The sequence below is a fragment of the Anoplolepis gracilipes genome, chromosome 6, assembly GCF_047496725.1.
Source record: "Anoplolepis gracilipes chromosome 6, ASM4749672v1, whole genome shotgun sequence".
NCBI lineage: Eukaryota > Metazoa > Arthropoda > Insecta > Hymenoptera > Formicidae > Anoplolepis > Anoplolepis gracilipes.
The window spans coordinates 5250959-5264678 of record NC_132975.1 but is presented as its reverse complement, the minus strand read 5'-3'; the positions used below and the strand labels follow the sequence as shown (position 1 = coordinate 5264678).

Genomic DNA, 13720 nt, shown 5'->3' with positions numbered 1-13720 from the left:
TTAAAAAAAAAAATTTTTTTTTTAAATTATTTTTCTTAGATTTTGTTAATGTGATTAAATGGAGGTGATTTTTTCCATGAAACATTTTTTGCATCTATCGAGAAAATCGAAAAACTGCTCTACATGAGGGGTGGTTCCATCATCCCTTAGGACCGTTTTTAGCAACAACTGAAAATGCATCTTTTATATGCGTGTAAAGTTTCATTAAAATCCAAATTATCGGGTTCGTGAGGCTCCTTTATCAGACTTTCATGCGAGAAGAAAAGAAAACAAATTTGTCATTCAGAGTATTATGGATTTTATACGTACACTTTAATATTTATCACGCTCGAGATTTACCTAATGTTACGTGAAATGCCTCCCGCACACACATACGCAGAGCGTACTTTACATACGTTGATGAACATTCGCTCGAGGAAGCTCGCTCACGTCGTTTCCGTGTATTGTGCGCAAAGGTAAATCGTCGTGGGAAACGCAGGCTGCCAGTAATTCTGACGGGAACGAAAGTTCAGCCACCGACGACGAAGACGACGAAGAAACTCGAAAATCCTCGAAGCGCGGCGGCGCGCCTCGTCGGAGCGACGAGGAGTCGACGAAAAAGAAGCAACGGAACAGGCGGAAGCTATCGACGATCATTTACACGGATGCACAATTATCCGGTCTCTTGAAGGACGTCATCGACAGGGGTGAGTATCGCTGCCCTCTCACGGTTTTTTTACTTTCCCTCCTTCCCCCCTCCCCCCTTCCATCCGCGTTTTTTGTGATTAATGAAAGCGCACGTGTCGCGTCCCTCGTTCCCTTCACGCAGGATAAATGTTCTTCTGGAGAGAAAAAAAAAAGGGAGGAAGGCAATGATTTGCAGAACCATTACGTGAAAAAAAAATGATGACTTGTCGGGAAAAGGACTTTTCAGGTCACTTTGTGGGGTACATATGTCAATACTTGGATGCGGATCACGTGCCGCAAATCTGAAGAAAATATTTTTTCTCTAACATTTATTCTATTTAGTCCGCAAATCTATTCTTCACAAAAAATAATAACAATTCGCAGTATCCAACAAATAGGTATATATCTTCACAAATGAATATCTTCAAAGTCAGAGATGTGCATTATTTGAAGTAAATGCATTTAAAATACTTATTATTTTCAAAAACCATTTAACATTTCCATTTCAATAGTTTTCATTATCCGCTTTTTATTTCAAATTTTTTTTTACTCAAAAATTAATTGAGATATCGGTAATCAATGAATCATGATATTATTGCAACATTGCATTGCACTTGTTTATTGTAAAATAAATCCTAGATTAAATATTTATTAATTTAGTCATTGTGTGTATAGTAGCTATTTTCAATCCATTATTACTATGCAATAGTATGTGATATAGTGATGCCAAAATTACAGTTGCATCATGTAAAAAATAAGAAAAAATAAAAATAAGAATTTAAATATAAATAAATATAAGAATATGAATATTTAAAAAAAATCATTTTTATTTTAAAAATGTCTATTTTTCATTTCCTACTTCAAATGGATGTTTCAAAATTATTTTATAATATATTTTGCATTTTCTATTTCAAATAAATTTGGACACCCATTTTGCACATCTCTGTTGAAAGCGATGTAAAACCTAACATAGTGACTAATATTTATTGGCGAACAAAATAAAATTAAATTATTGATGAAAAAAGATTAATGGGAAAAAATCTCTCGATAAATCAGACATGAGAGAGGCGTTGGAATGGATCAAGGAATCCCTGCAAGACATTCTGGACGATCGTGACGAGGAAAGCTCCGAGGGCATACCCTTGGTGCCGCTGACAGATTACTCGTCGACCGCGATGGATTCACCGAGTTTTCAAAAGCTTCTCCGCGCCCTGGGATTTGTGCCACCGGCTGATGCCCAGGAATCTTATTGGCGTGTTCCAGCGAATATGCTTACAGTCACAATTCAGAAACGCTACAAAGTCATCGAGGACGCTTTAGCTGGCAAATTTGTCGCCGAGGGTAAATGAATACTGTCCACTGGATAAAAAAATTTTCAAGTGACAATTATTTACTGAAACGTTTTGTAGAAGCCCGTAAAGATCATTCCGACACTGACGAAAAGATGGATGACAGTGGAGACGATGTCGACGTATTTGAGAATGTTAAAAAGTTTTTTATACCTACAGGTTAGTAAAGCTATATATGCTTTCCTATAGTTATTTATCGACCAAAAGTAAATTAGCATAACTTTGTTATATCATTATATGAAATGCTTTCGAAACAATGCATAAAAATCAATTTACCATGAAACTTGAAGTTTACGAATTACTTTCTTAAATAGTTTGCAAATATTTTCCAAGATTTTTTTTAAATTATATTTATTATTTTTTTTGAATTTTTAATTAATGTTTATTAATTTTTATCAGAGCATTTATTAAAAAATATAATGCAATTTTCATCTCTTATACAAATATGATATATAAAAGTCTATAAATCTTTCAAATTAGTTTCAGAACCAGAACCATCAACTTCCAAACAATCGAAATCGCGTACTAAAATTCCGTTATCGCAGGAATCCAAAGAATTATCGCAATTAAACGAAGACAGCGATGAAGCAGAAGTTGTAGAAAAAAGTGCTGAAACAAAAGTTGCAGAAAAAAGTGATGAAGCAGAAGTGGCAAAAGAAACAAATGAAGGTATGTCACTATCAATTAATTAAGGTTCGCTTAGTTAATTGGCGAAATAAGGAATAGGATAACATTTTCTCGCCCTCTGTTATTCAAACCAGTAGGCTGGTATTCCTTTATCATGAATTTACCGACAAATATATTTTTGTCATTTATCAAGTTTAATTTTTAAACAGTAATTTAATAACATGATGATAATAACGCGATGATGTAAAATTTTAGATTACACAGGCAATGCGAGAAACCGCGTAAGAATGCTCGATGATTCCTCCGATTCGGAAATGGAAATTCAAAGGAACATTGATGGTAAAAACGGTCAGTAACATATGCTGATAAAAGATAACTGATCGATCTTTGACCTCTTTCTAGTTAATTTCAATGTTAATATAAATTTCCATATATTTTACAGACGATTCAAAGAGGGATAGATCCGATTCTTCCGATACAGATAAACCATTCAATAAGAAACGTCGACTACTTGATAGCGACGAGGAAGTGGAATTGATAAAAGATGATAATGCTAAAACAAATGGCTCTCGTATAACAATTAGCGATGACGAAGAATCATTGTCTAATGTGCCATCTGAGCGACCTAAATTATCTCATATAATAATCAGTGACGAAGAAGATTAAATAGGAAAACGTTTGTCTAACATATAATAATTTCAAATATTGAAAATATTTTTAAACATTTTTAAATATTAAAAATGTCATAGATACAGTATACTATATTATTTTCATGTCTTTTTAATTTTAATAGAAATCAAATCAATTTTATCGATTATTTTTATTAAAAATATGTATCACAAAATTAAAAGTTGCGGAAATAAAGAAAGAAATTAAAATAAATATAGAATAATTTCGGTGAATTATTATTAACGCAATGTATTTAATTTATAAAAAAAAGTAAATTTTTTTATAATCCGATTTTTAGAAAACGTAATTTAGCATTGTTAACTTCAGTTGGGAAGGTGACATTCTTACAGGCATCGGCTTTATCCACTAGTTCTCGAACAAGGGCATGTATGCTATATGTCGTAAGCTTCGTCCAGGTTCCACGATACGCCCTTACGGGACAATCGGTTGCGTCCGGGGTACACTTCAGGGTGCCAAGAAAAACAGTTCCCGAAAGGCGTCCACATTTCGCCAAGTAACGACGAAGAGAACATGCGAGCGCGGTAGTGACAGTTGCCAGCTGGTAAGGCTGGTCTCTCGCCGTCCAAGTCTGGGGTAGTCACGTGACCGCCGAGCGCGTTTCCCGCGCGAGACTAGCGCGTGGCGCGACCACCTCCTCGATCACGTGCATCCCGGTTCGATGGTTGGCCAATGTGGATGACTTTACGTCTTTTGATGGGCAGGTGAGGAGTCTTGGCGAGTGTTAACGATACGTACGTGTGCATCGAGACGTAATCGCGCGACGAAAGACCAGCTCCCACCTTTTTCAATACCACCTTCGACCGTTAACGACGACATCACCGACCGCGGAATAACGACGCATAATATTAACACCGCGAGGACTTCGCGACTCGCGGATGTGCGATCAGGGGATCATGCCGAGCCAGGAACGAAAAACCTAGCCGTGAACCTAGTCGTGGAATGTATGTTGTGTACATACGAAGCTCCAGACTTTGGTATATAAATTTATATGCAACAATAAATATATATTTAATATAAATACATATTAAGTGTTGCTTAAAATATGCGCGAGAAAGTTAATTGATTTTCTTTGATAAAAAGATTGTTCTTGTATTTCTCCTACGTGTCGAACAATCTTTTCTATCAATTATAAACATATATACATATTATGTACTCTTACATATATATATATATTAAGATACATATCTTTATATCTTTATTTTTAATTATCAAGGATAACGAAATACATCTTTGCGTCTTCTTATCGATTCAAGAGACATCGTTATGTTATAACGTGCAATAAAAAAACTCAATGTTAAATATATCCAGCAGGTGCAGCGAGGTGTACGTTCATACATACAAAGAACGATAAGCAAAGTCTGACCTCGAGAAGCCGCATCCATTCACGCTCGGCAGAAGCATCGGTGACAATAACTACTAGCGTCGATCATCGTCTCGTCTTCGTCAGTATAGAACGACCGAGATTCCAGAAGGGTGACCACGTGCATTCTAATCTCAACTTTCATATGCCAGGCACGCAGGACGTGGCAAGAGCCGAGCTGTCGCGGCGAGTCCACTCGCGGAATCCAAGCTGCCTCGTCGGAACACGTAGTATCCGTGATAAGATAACATGCGAAAGAGCTAGTAAGCCGCGACTTTCGTGATATACATGCTCCCCTGGTAGAAGCGCGGGCTTCTTATACGGTTGTAGGTGGATAGCATCCTCTCTCTTTGTCCCCACTCTGCCGACAACCTCTCCCACACCAGCTATATTCTCTTCCTCTCTCTTTCTCTGCACGTTCCGTATCTCGAGGAAGAGCGTTGAACACAAACGCCTTGAACCGCCTTGGGAATGCGTATATACAAATAGTTATTATTGATAATCTCGTATGCTAATAAAGTTTAATTATAGACTCACGTCACACGCATTTAATATTTAAATTTTTATAAAAAAGAAAATTATTTCATAGAAAAATTGTACTTTTTACAAAAGATTTCTTTTTTAATGGTATAGTAGGACTGCAAGACATAATTTAAATATAATTTATTATCAATTTTTTTAATACAATTTATTATCAATTATTATGTAGGCATTTTGTTCTCATATTATCAGATTATCATAGTATATTTAGATAGATTAAGCTCGCATGTGTATTAAAGAAAAGATATATATATAAATCTCTATTGATTTTAGCTCACTCATCTAAAATCGTATCAGAGATTGTGCGTAACATTACAGAATTTGACATTGCCAAACTAATTATCTGCAACATAAATTTATATATTATATTAGTGTTTAAGGCTAGAGTCTGCCATTGTATTATATAAATTAACTCGGATTGGAATTCTGGATTGAAACGATTGTAATCCATTCTTATATTTAACTTTTACATTTTTGTATAAACATTTTGTGCAAAAATATAATCAAAATATATTACACACACATACATATACATATGTGTGTTTGCTAATAATGAGATATCTTCTTTTATTTTCTGATCACAATTCGAAACTTATAAACTTTAAATAAATAAGAAATATGTATATGCGTCCTGTGCAAGAAATTAAATATAAAATTTCAGAAATAAAATAAAATGATATTCATAAATTGAATATCTAAAATTCGTAATATATATAGGTAATGTTAATATATAATTATTATAATAATTAATATATAAATTTAGAAATAAAATGAAATGATATTCATAAATGAACATCTAAAATTCGTGTATGATATGTATATTAATATATAATTATAATAGTTAATATATAATTTTAGAAATAAAATAAAATGATATATAAAATATGTGTAAAATATGTATATGTATGTGGAAGCTATTTGACGTTTCATTTCGTAGAAACTCGTTAATTATTGAGAGTTTATATCTATCTTAAGTTTTATAGTGAATTATATGTACAGTATAGAACTAATTATTTAATATGATGTGTGACTGACATAGTTACGTGAAAATAGATAAGTATTATAAAACCGCATCATTGACAGACAAACAGCTGTAGCCAAAAAATCTTGACGTCACGAACAAAAATAAGAAGGTGCGAGACTCGAGCAACGCTTCTGCAAACTCGATCGCAATTTACATGTCAAAGCAATGTAATTAAACAATACGTCAGCGCGATCTCGATTTATGTATTTTTATTACGATATTCGGTGATATTGAGATAATTTATCACGTTTATCGCATATGGCGGATTATCAAACGAGTGTCGAAAGTGTCAGTTGAAAGACGATCGTTTTTATTTATCGGATTAAAGTGGAATTTAAACAATTATTATCGGGAGTGTCATGCAAAATGTCACGCGAGTGTTTTGTGAATTCTTTTGAAGATGTATCAACGAAAGAGGAGCATCGGGCTTCGTCGGAGCAATCATAAGGTAATTTATGTACACTATTATTCGCGGAATTAATTTTTTTTTGTCACGGTGATCGCGTATTTTGTGAAATTTCATGTGTGTGTGATGTTGGCATCTCGATTCGCGAAAACTTTATTAATTTTAATAATAATTATTGAGAGAAAGTTTAAAATAATTATTGAGAATTTTTTATTTTAATAATTTTAGTTCTTGATAGTTCTGGCTATTAAACAAAAAAAAAAATAATTCAGAGAGAGAGAGAGAGAGAGAGGACAAACTAAAAAGCACAGTCTACAATTTAGTTGGAAACGAGTTAAATGAGATTATGTTAATCACTTTTAATGCAATCACTTTTAATTTTTAGAGAGAGAGTTCCATGCGTAAAAATGATTAAAATATTTATTAAATAAATTAGATCGAGACGCCGAACTCGCTAAAAGTGATTGTACAATAACACGAAATATCATTGAAATATGACTAGCGCGCTCACCTTGTCAGTCTTGAGAGATCTAAAAAAATAATCGTAAGACAAAGTAAGTGAACTTGACGTCTCTGTCAGTTTGTCCCGAGCTATTTTTTTTTTTTTTTTTTTTATTTAATTGCTAGAACTATTTTTTTAATCTATCAAGAATTCTAGGACTATTCTAGACTATTAGATTTTAAGCTATTAAAAATAAAGACAGAACTCTCAAATTAATTGAATTTTCACGAATTGAAAAGTCACTCTCACACACACATAATATGTTGCTTACGACTCTAAAAGTTTCCAACGAAAGTATGTAAAATGGACCACCGGTTAAAACAATCGGTTTCTGTGCTCGCACCATAATCATCTGCACTGATCGATTAATATTGCAATATTTTAATTGTTTTCCGAAACTGTTCGTCGATTGGTCTGTTCTTTCATTAAAAATCATAGGCTCCCATCCGCAAAAATACACTGAATGCGCAATTTGCAAGCCCTAAAATGATATAAAAATTAAAATTAATATATCATTAACCAATACAATTTCTGTATATTGTTTTAATTTGAAACTTCTTAGTAATACAAAGATTTTGAAAATTTAGCATACAAAACGAACCAAATGTTCGAGTTGAGTGGCAAAGAAACAAAAGAAATATAATTGAACGCTGGCGCATAAAAAATACTCGAGCAAAGTCCATAATTTGAAGATAGATTCCATGTCAAACTGTCGAGATATAAAAACATATAATTTAATTCTTCGAGTGTTAAAAATAAATGCACAGAATATTTGATGTATCTTGATGCATGTGTTATCGAACATTTTGTAAAATAATTCATACCGCAATTTTAATCGTTGATGCTTCGAATGAGACTAAACAAATAAGAACTAATGTTTCGACACATTGCATAAACATTGCCGGACTGCAAAAAGTTTGCAATATTTTTAAAAACCTAAAAAAATATATATCTCTTATTATTTAAAGAAATGTAATACCTTCTATTCTCACAAAAAAAAAAAAAAAAAAAGATTATATGAAATTTTCGATACATAAACATTAAAATCTGATTGGAAAAATTATCATATTATAATGAATCTCTCGATCAGAGATTATTTTGACAGATACTGATTCATAAAATTGACATAATGCAACGTGACATTAGAATTTCGCTATTATTTAACATATATAATTTAATGAAAATATTACTGTATAATCTCTGTATGACAATTTACGCAATTCTTTAATTTTCTGTCGAGAATACACGTTGCTTCTGTATTCGGTACGCTGCAAATCCAATAATATATTTCAATAATCAAGTGAATTTATTTTATAAAACATTTGCGATAAAATAGAGACTGAGCATACTTATCAAAATTAATTCTTGTCAACATCGTATTGATATACTGAAACTGTGCACAGACGATCATTAGCATAGTAACGTAAAAAGTATCAAAGCAAACAATTCCAAGCGCAGAAGATATTCCGCCGATTATCTGCATAAAATACAGATAAATATAATTATGAATATCATCGATGTTAAAAGGATACCATCCGATAAACGGCAAATTTCTTTTAATAATTGTATGATTTGTTGAATCCATCTGCTTCACTGCCCAAGTTCTTAAAAGAAATGGATTGAGACACCAGTGTAAAACACCATAAATACATGTACATGTCCATCCATATATGAAGTAACTGGAATATCGACGTGCGTATTCCATTTCATTTTTATATACTCGACATCCTAGTGAAAAAAAAGATCTCCTTTAATGCAAATAAATTTTGAGAGGTAACTTGCAAAAAATATTATTTGTAATATCGAAACACAGGCGAATTAAATTTTTTAAAATCATGGAAATTATCTCGAGAATATTTATTAATACTTTTAAATCACAATCATATGCGATATATATATGTAATTAATAATCCTTTTTGTTCTAACGTCTTTACTATTTTTAATAATATTTTATATAATTTTTACTTAATTTATAAATAAAATATTTTTAAAATATCACGTAAAAAAGAAAATATCATTTATTGAGAATATTTATTAAGAGAGCTTATAAAGTATACATTTCGAGAATACAATTTTTTTCGGTGGAGACATATATATAATAATGGATAATTGATGTACCTTCTTCGCTGTTATCGATTTGTTGGCAAAGTACGTGGCATTTTTCCAACTTTATCGCAATATCGACAATTTGATGTTTTTCTTTTATACAGTAGCACCATTTTATTAATCCCACCAAATGCATGCAGATTACGCCGATGATATTGGCAAATAATTTCAGATCGCTTATCATTGTGAGTTTCACAATTTCCGAGAGTAGGAGCAGGAAATTTCCCAAAATAAAGACAGTCGTTGCTGCAGTCGAAAACAGCATTTTACACAGCGAAAACGAGTGGACGGGCCAAATTTGGGCATGTCCAAATATTACAAGCAAATGAGAAATGTAATACGCCACAGATATATCCTTTCTCTTAATCTTTGTCTGATCATCGTTACTCGTGCGATTTACGAAGAGAGAGAGGGAGGATGATGAAAGCATATTCTGAAAAATTCCAGTGAAAATCTTATGTCCAGCTGCGATGCACTCGCGCAAAAAAGATACGATGGTTACGCGCAAGTACGCTTGGAGTATTCGACTCTTGTTTCGCATATTCCCCGGATACATGTACACCGGACAATTACGTACGTTACGTCAGACGACCTGAGAATCGCGCATGTACATATATGTACATACATACAGCCAAGATATCGCGGCGCGATGCAGCCTTATCGTTGGATTGTATGTATATATGTACAAGCCTGTAGTCAATAAGCAGAAGATAAAAGCATAGATTCGAGTGAAAAATTATTTATTTTGTCGCAAAGATAAGGGACACGTAAGATTTTTCTAATCTTGATGATTGGCTGGCTTGCGATACTGTTGAAATAATTGCATATAATTTGACTATTATAATAACACGTAAATGTAAATGCATTAGTAAAAAGAAGGAGAGATGTACACTGTGCAAATAAATTAAAGGGCCACTTTCTTCCATGTAAAAAAAGGCTAATTTTCAAGTAGTCGCAACTTTCAATAAAAATGATTAGAATAAGATCAATAAAAAAAAAGCGTTTCAAAGCTTGAAGTTTCTAGTTTTAGAATCTTTGAATAAATTTCAATTCTTTCTATTCGTTACAAAATTACATTGTAAGAAAGCGACAATTAAACAAATTTTTCAAAAGTTTGTCCAAGAATAAAATAATTGTCCGAATTAAAATAAAAATCCTAGCACGATTTCATTAATTAGATCTTAAAGAGCAGAGTTTTAGCTTTAATTTCTTTTTTTAACGAATGTTCTATGATTTTTTTCCGTCAAGAAAAAAGCAATTTAAAGAGAAGAGTTAGCACTTTAAAATGCTCCTATCGTTTTTTTTTTCAATCTTTATTCATTTTTAAAGCGTAATTGTTACGTTAAAATCAAGTAAAAATTGCACTTTTATCTTTTTTTATTTAAATCAATGAAAGTTATCGAAAAAACGCTAAAATTGAACTCTACACACTTACAAGTAAAAAGTATTCCAGTTACTCGTACAAAAGACCGAAGTGTTAAGTTTTTCTTCTGTACATTTCGAAAACTTAAATTAATGATTATTGTACGATCATTTTTTTCACTAGTTATAAGCGTTCAAAGTCAATAGCTCGATTTTACTTTAATAATAAATATCTTGCCTAAAAAAAATCATAGAACATGAAATCGTGCTAGGATTTTTAAAAAAATTTGATTCTTTAATTTGGACAAACTTTTGAGAAATTTGTTCAATCGACGGACGTCGCTTTCTTACAATGTAATTTTGTAACGAATAGAAAGAATTGAAATTTATTTAAACGTTCTAAAACTAGAAATTTGAAGCTTTGAAACGCTTTTTTCTTGATCTTATTCCGATTTTTAAAAAAATTGCCACTAATTGGAAATTAGCCTTTTTTATATGAAAGAAAGTGGCCCTTTAATTTTTTTTGCGTAGTGTATATTATGTTAATTTAATATTAACTATAACAACGTAAAAAAATGTTAACACTTTGGGATTATTACATTTATCGGACGTATATATCTCGATTGGTTGCTGAAAAAAAATCTAAGTGAAGAACTTTCGTCAAAAACTTGCTAAATTTTTATCATACTAAAGTCGAATGATAAACTTTTATGATCGTTTGGCTACGACCGTCACAACTTTGAGACTACATTGTGTACGTAATTTTGACATACGCATCATCGCATGCGTACTAGTAGTCAATCGATATAAATGTAAATAATATATTATAATAATAATATATTAAATAATTAATACATATGATAAATGATCTACACCAATGTAGTATAAGTTTGCCCAACCCATCGATCGCGGCATAATTTGTAATTGATCGCGGTGTAATTATTCTGAAGAACATGTAGGTTTTATACTTAATTTATAAATGAAGTATTTCAAAAAATATCACATAAAAAAGAAAATATTCTTATAAATTAAAAGGACTTGTAAGTATAAATTTCGAGAAAACATTTTTTCGATGTTCAGTTCATTGAAAAAAATTATTTGGAGTCTTCTCTCGTATTAAAAATATTTTTGTAAGTTGAAAAAAAAATAAATTATACGGTACAATATTAGTATTTATTTTTTTGCTGTAATGTGCTTACTCTTTAACCCTTTGAGCTACGAATTTTTTTAATTGTCAGTATATTTTATAAAATTTGGTATATAAGGGTTTTTGGATCCCTATATTAAATTTTGGAAATTAAATTTTTTTTCCTTTAGATTCAGATTCTGCGATCTAAAAAAAACCTTCAGAGAAAAAATTTAAAAAAGAATACGACTGTTACTTTCAATTTAGAATAGAAAATATTGTTTTTTTATATATTTTTTATCAAAAAAAGGAGAATTTAACAAAAACAAGACAGTGGAAAATTCTAAAAAAATTCTGAAAAATACTTTAGAGTGCACTAAGATTATAAAAAAATTGCCGTATTTATTGTCATAATTGATTAGTGGAAAATGCATTTTTTCGTAAAAAAGTATTAATTTTGACTGTTTGTTTATATATAGTATTTTTGCAATTAACAATTAATGACTGTTGATATTTTTTTTACACTTATTGATGTTCTAGAGACTCTGTGGAAACAAAAAATCCGGTATTTATTGATAAAAAAGTAGTTAAAACAATAAAAAAAAATTACGAAAAAAAAGGTGGGTCTCTAGGTGACCCGCTGTCACTCAAAGGGTTAATAAAGATTGGACAGACCTGCAATATAGAAGGATCAATTCGTCGCAATCTCCTCTTCTCTCTACCTACGGCAATTCTCTGTTCTTCGTGCGAACGGACACGATGCATTCGCTCTGCGTCCACGCATAGAGTTAATTTTCGTTCCGCACATTCAGTTACCTTCTACTTACGCTAAAGTTCCGCCAACGGTTTCTTGGCGGTTGCAACGCGCGCGTCTCTCTCCGGGTCCGGGCATCATTTATGCAGGCAAATAAATGTCACCGAGACGTGTCATTAGACCGGTTCGTTTGAAATGCAAATAGCATTTGCAGCGCGCACAGCGGATACACTCTTCAATTAAGTGTCGGTGCAAACTTTTGCCGGTGGTCCGGGCGGCAAGTTCGCACAGGCGCTTTGAAGTCCGGATATGGATTCTCATCGTACACCGAGAAAGCCGAGCGTGAAACTCGATATCAAATTACACGCTCTCTCGAGCCGCCACCGGAAGTAAAATTGCCGGTTCCCCTGGCTCTACGGTTAATCTTCGGACCCTATCCTAACTCGCTTGTCGACAGTATCGCGTCAACTGCATCGGTCGTTGCATCGGATACGAAGGCGCGTAATCGCGTTTCCTTCTTCATCTAATTGAAATATATACCATTGACGTATCCGTGAGTGTTTTTTCTTCGTCGAAGAAATATCGAGGTATCAAAAGCCGGCTTTAATCTGTAAAATTCATCTTTGTAAAGGAAGCTAAAATTACAGAAAAGTATATAAATGAAAAATTATACTGGAATGGCTTATATATATTTATTATCTGTTTGAAGAAGAGAGAAAAACTTCATTAATCTTTAGAGTGAATTTTTCCTCAGTTAATAAGTTTGAAAAGTTTATCCTATACGTGAAAACTTTCTCGTTCGCCAACTTTGACAATAAGAAGGAGATTTGTTGTTTTTCTTATCATAGTTTTAAAGTATATATTTCTCACAGGGAATGAACAAGTTTTCCTACGTGTTTTATATTCATTCCATTTACTCTCCCCCTTTCTCGGTTGCTTCATATCAGTGAAGCTTATACTCGCGTGGACTCGAGTGTGTTGTGTCGGTGATACGATGGTGGATTCATGTGAACGCAACCGGAATGGTCGGGCCGAGTTTTCGGAAGTATCGAACGGGTTCCATGTCTCACTCCGGTCCCTCCCCCTCTTCCCGTGCTCCCCTCGTCCCGTTGGTCCCGGAGAACTCTACTTTGGTGATGGTATCCTGCCGCCCGTGTTGTCCGACGCGTTGCCGAATTTTGGCAATGATTGATAGCTATTAAGGACCG

At 32.8% G+C, this 13720-nt stretch overlaps 2 protein-coding genes across 5 annotated transcripts in view; one reads left to right on the top strand and one right to left on the bottom strand.

Annotated features, from left to right (window-relative positions):
• The window catches only part of Timeout (circadian regulator timeout), a 118187-nt gene extending 114708 nt beyond the window's left edge, over window positions 1-3479 (top strand). For all 3 annotated transcript variants that reach the window (XM_072894904.1, XM_072894903.1, XM_072894902.1), the window contains exons 23-28: window positions 456-686; window positions 1723-2007; window positions 2076-2174; window positions 2496-2684; window positions 2898-2990; window positions 3085-3479. In XM_072894904.1, coding sequence (XP_072751005.1) covers window positions 456-686; window positions 1723-2007; window positions 2076-2174; window positions 2496-2684; window positions 2898-2990; window positions 3085-3308 — 1121 coding nt within the window. In that variant the 3' untranslated portion in view covers window positions 3309-3479. The remainder of the gene's footprint in view (window positions 1-455; window positions 687-1722; window positions 2008-2075; window positions 2175-2495; window positions 2685-2897; window positions 2991-3084) is intronic.
• A 1941-nt stretch (window positions 3480-5420) lies between these two features.
• LOC140667166 (odorant receptor 13a-like) lies at window positions 5421-12555 on the bottom strand. 2 transcript variants are annotated; one of them, XM_072894906.1, is made up of 8 exons: window positions 12434-12555; window positions 9283-9703; window positions 8514-8892; window positions 8355-8432; window positions 7989-8118; window positions 7766-7873; window positions 7436-7645; window positions 5421-5575 (listed from the first exon to the last, which is right to left on the bottom strand). In XM_072894906.1, the coding sequence occupies exons 1-8, from the start codon at window positions 12521-12523 to the stop codon at window positions 5507-5509; spliced, it is 1485 nt and encodes a 494-aa protein (XP_072751007.1). In that variant the 5' UTR covers window positions 12524-12555; the 3' UTR covers window positions 5421-5506. The 2 variants fall into 2 exon arrangements, with proteins under 2 accessions (XP_072751007.1, XP_072751008.1); XM_072894907.1 differs by having other exon boundaries at window positions 7989-8100.
• Between the last annotated feature and the right edge of the window lie 1165 nt (window positions 12556-13720).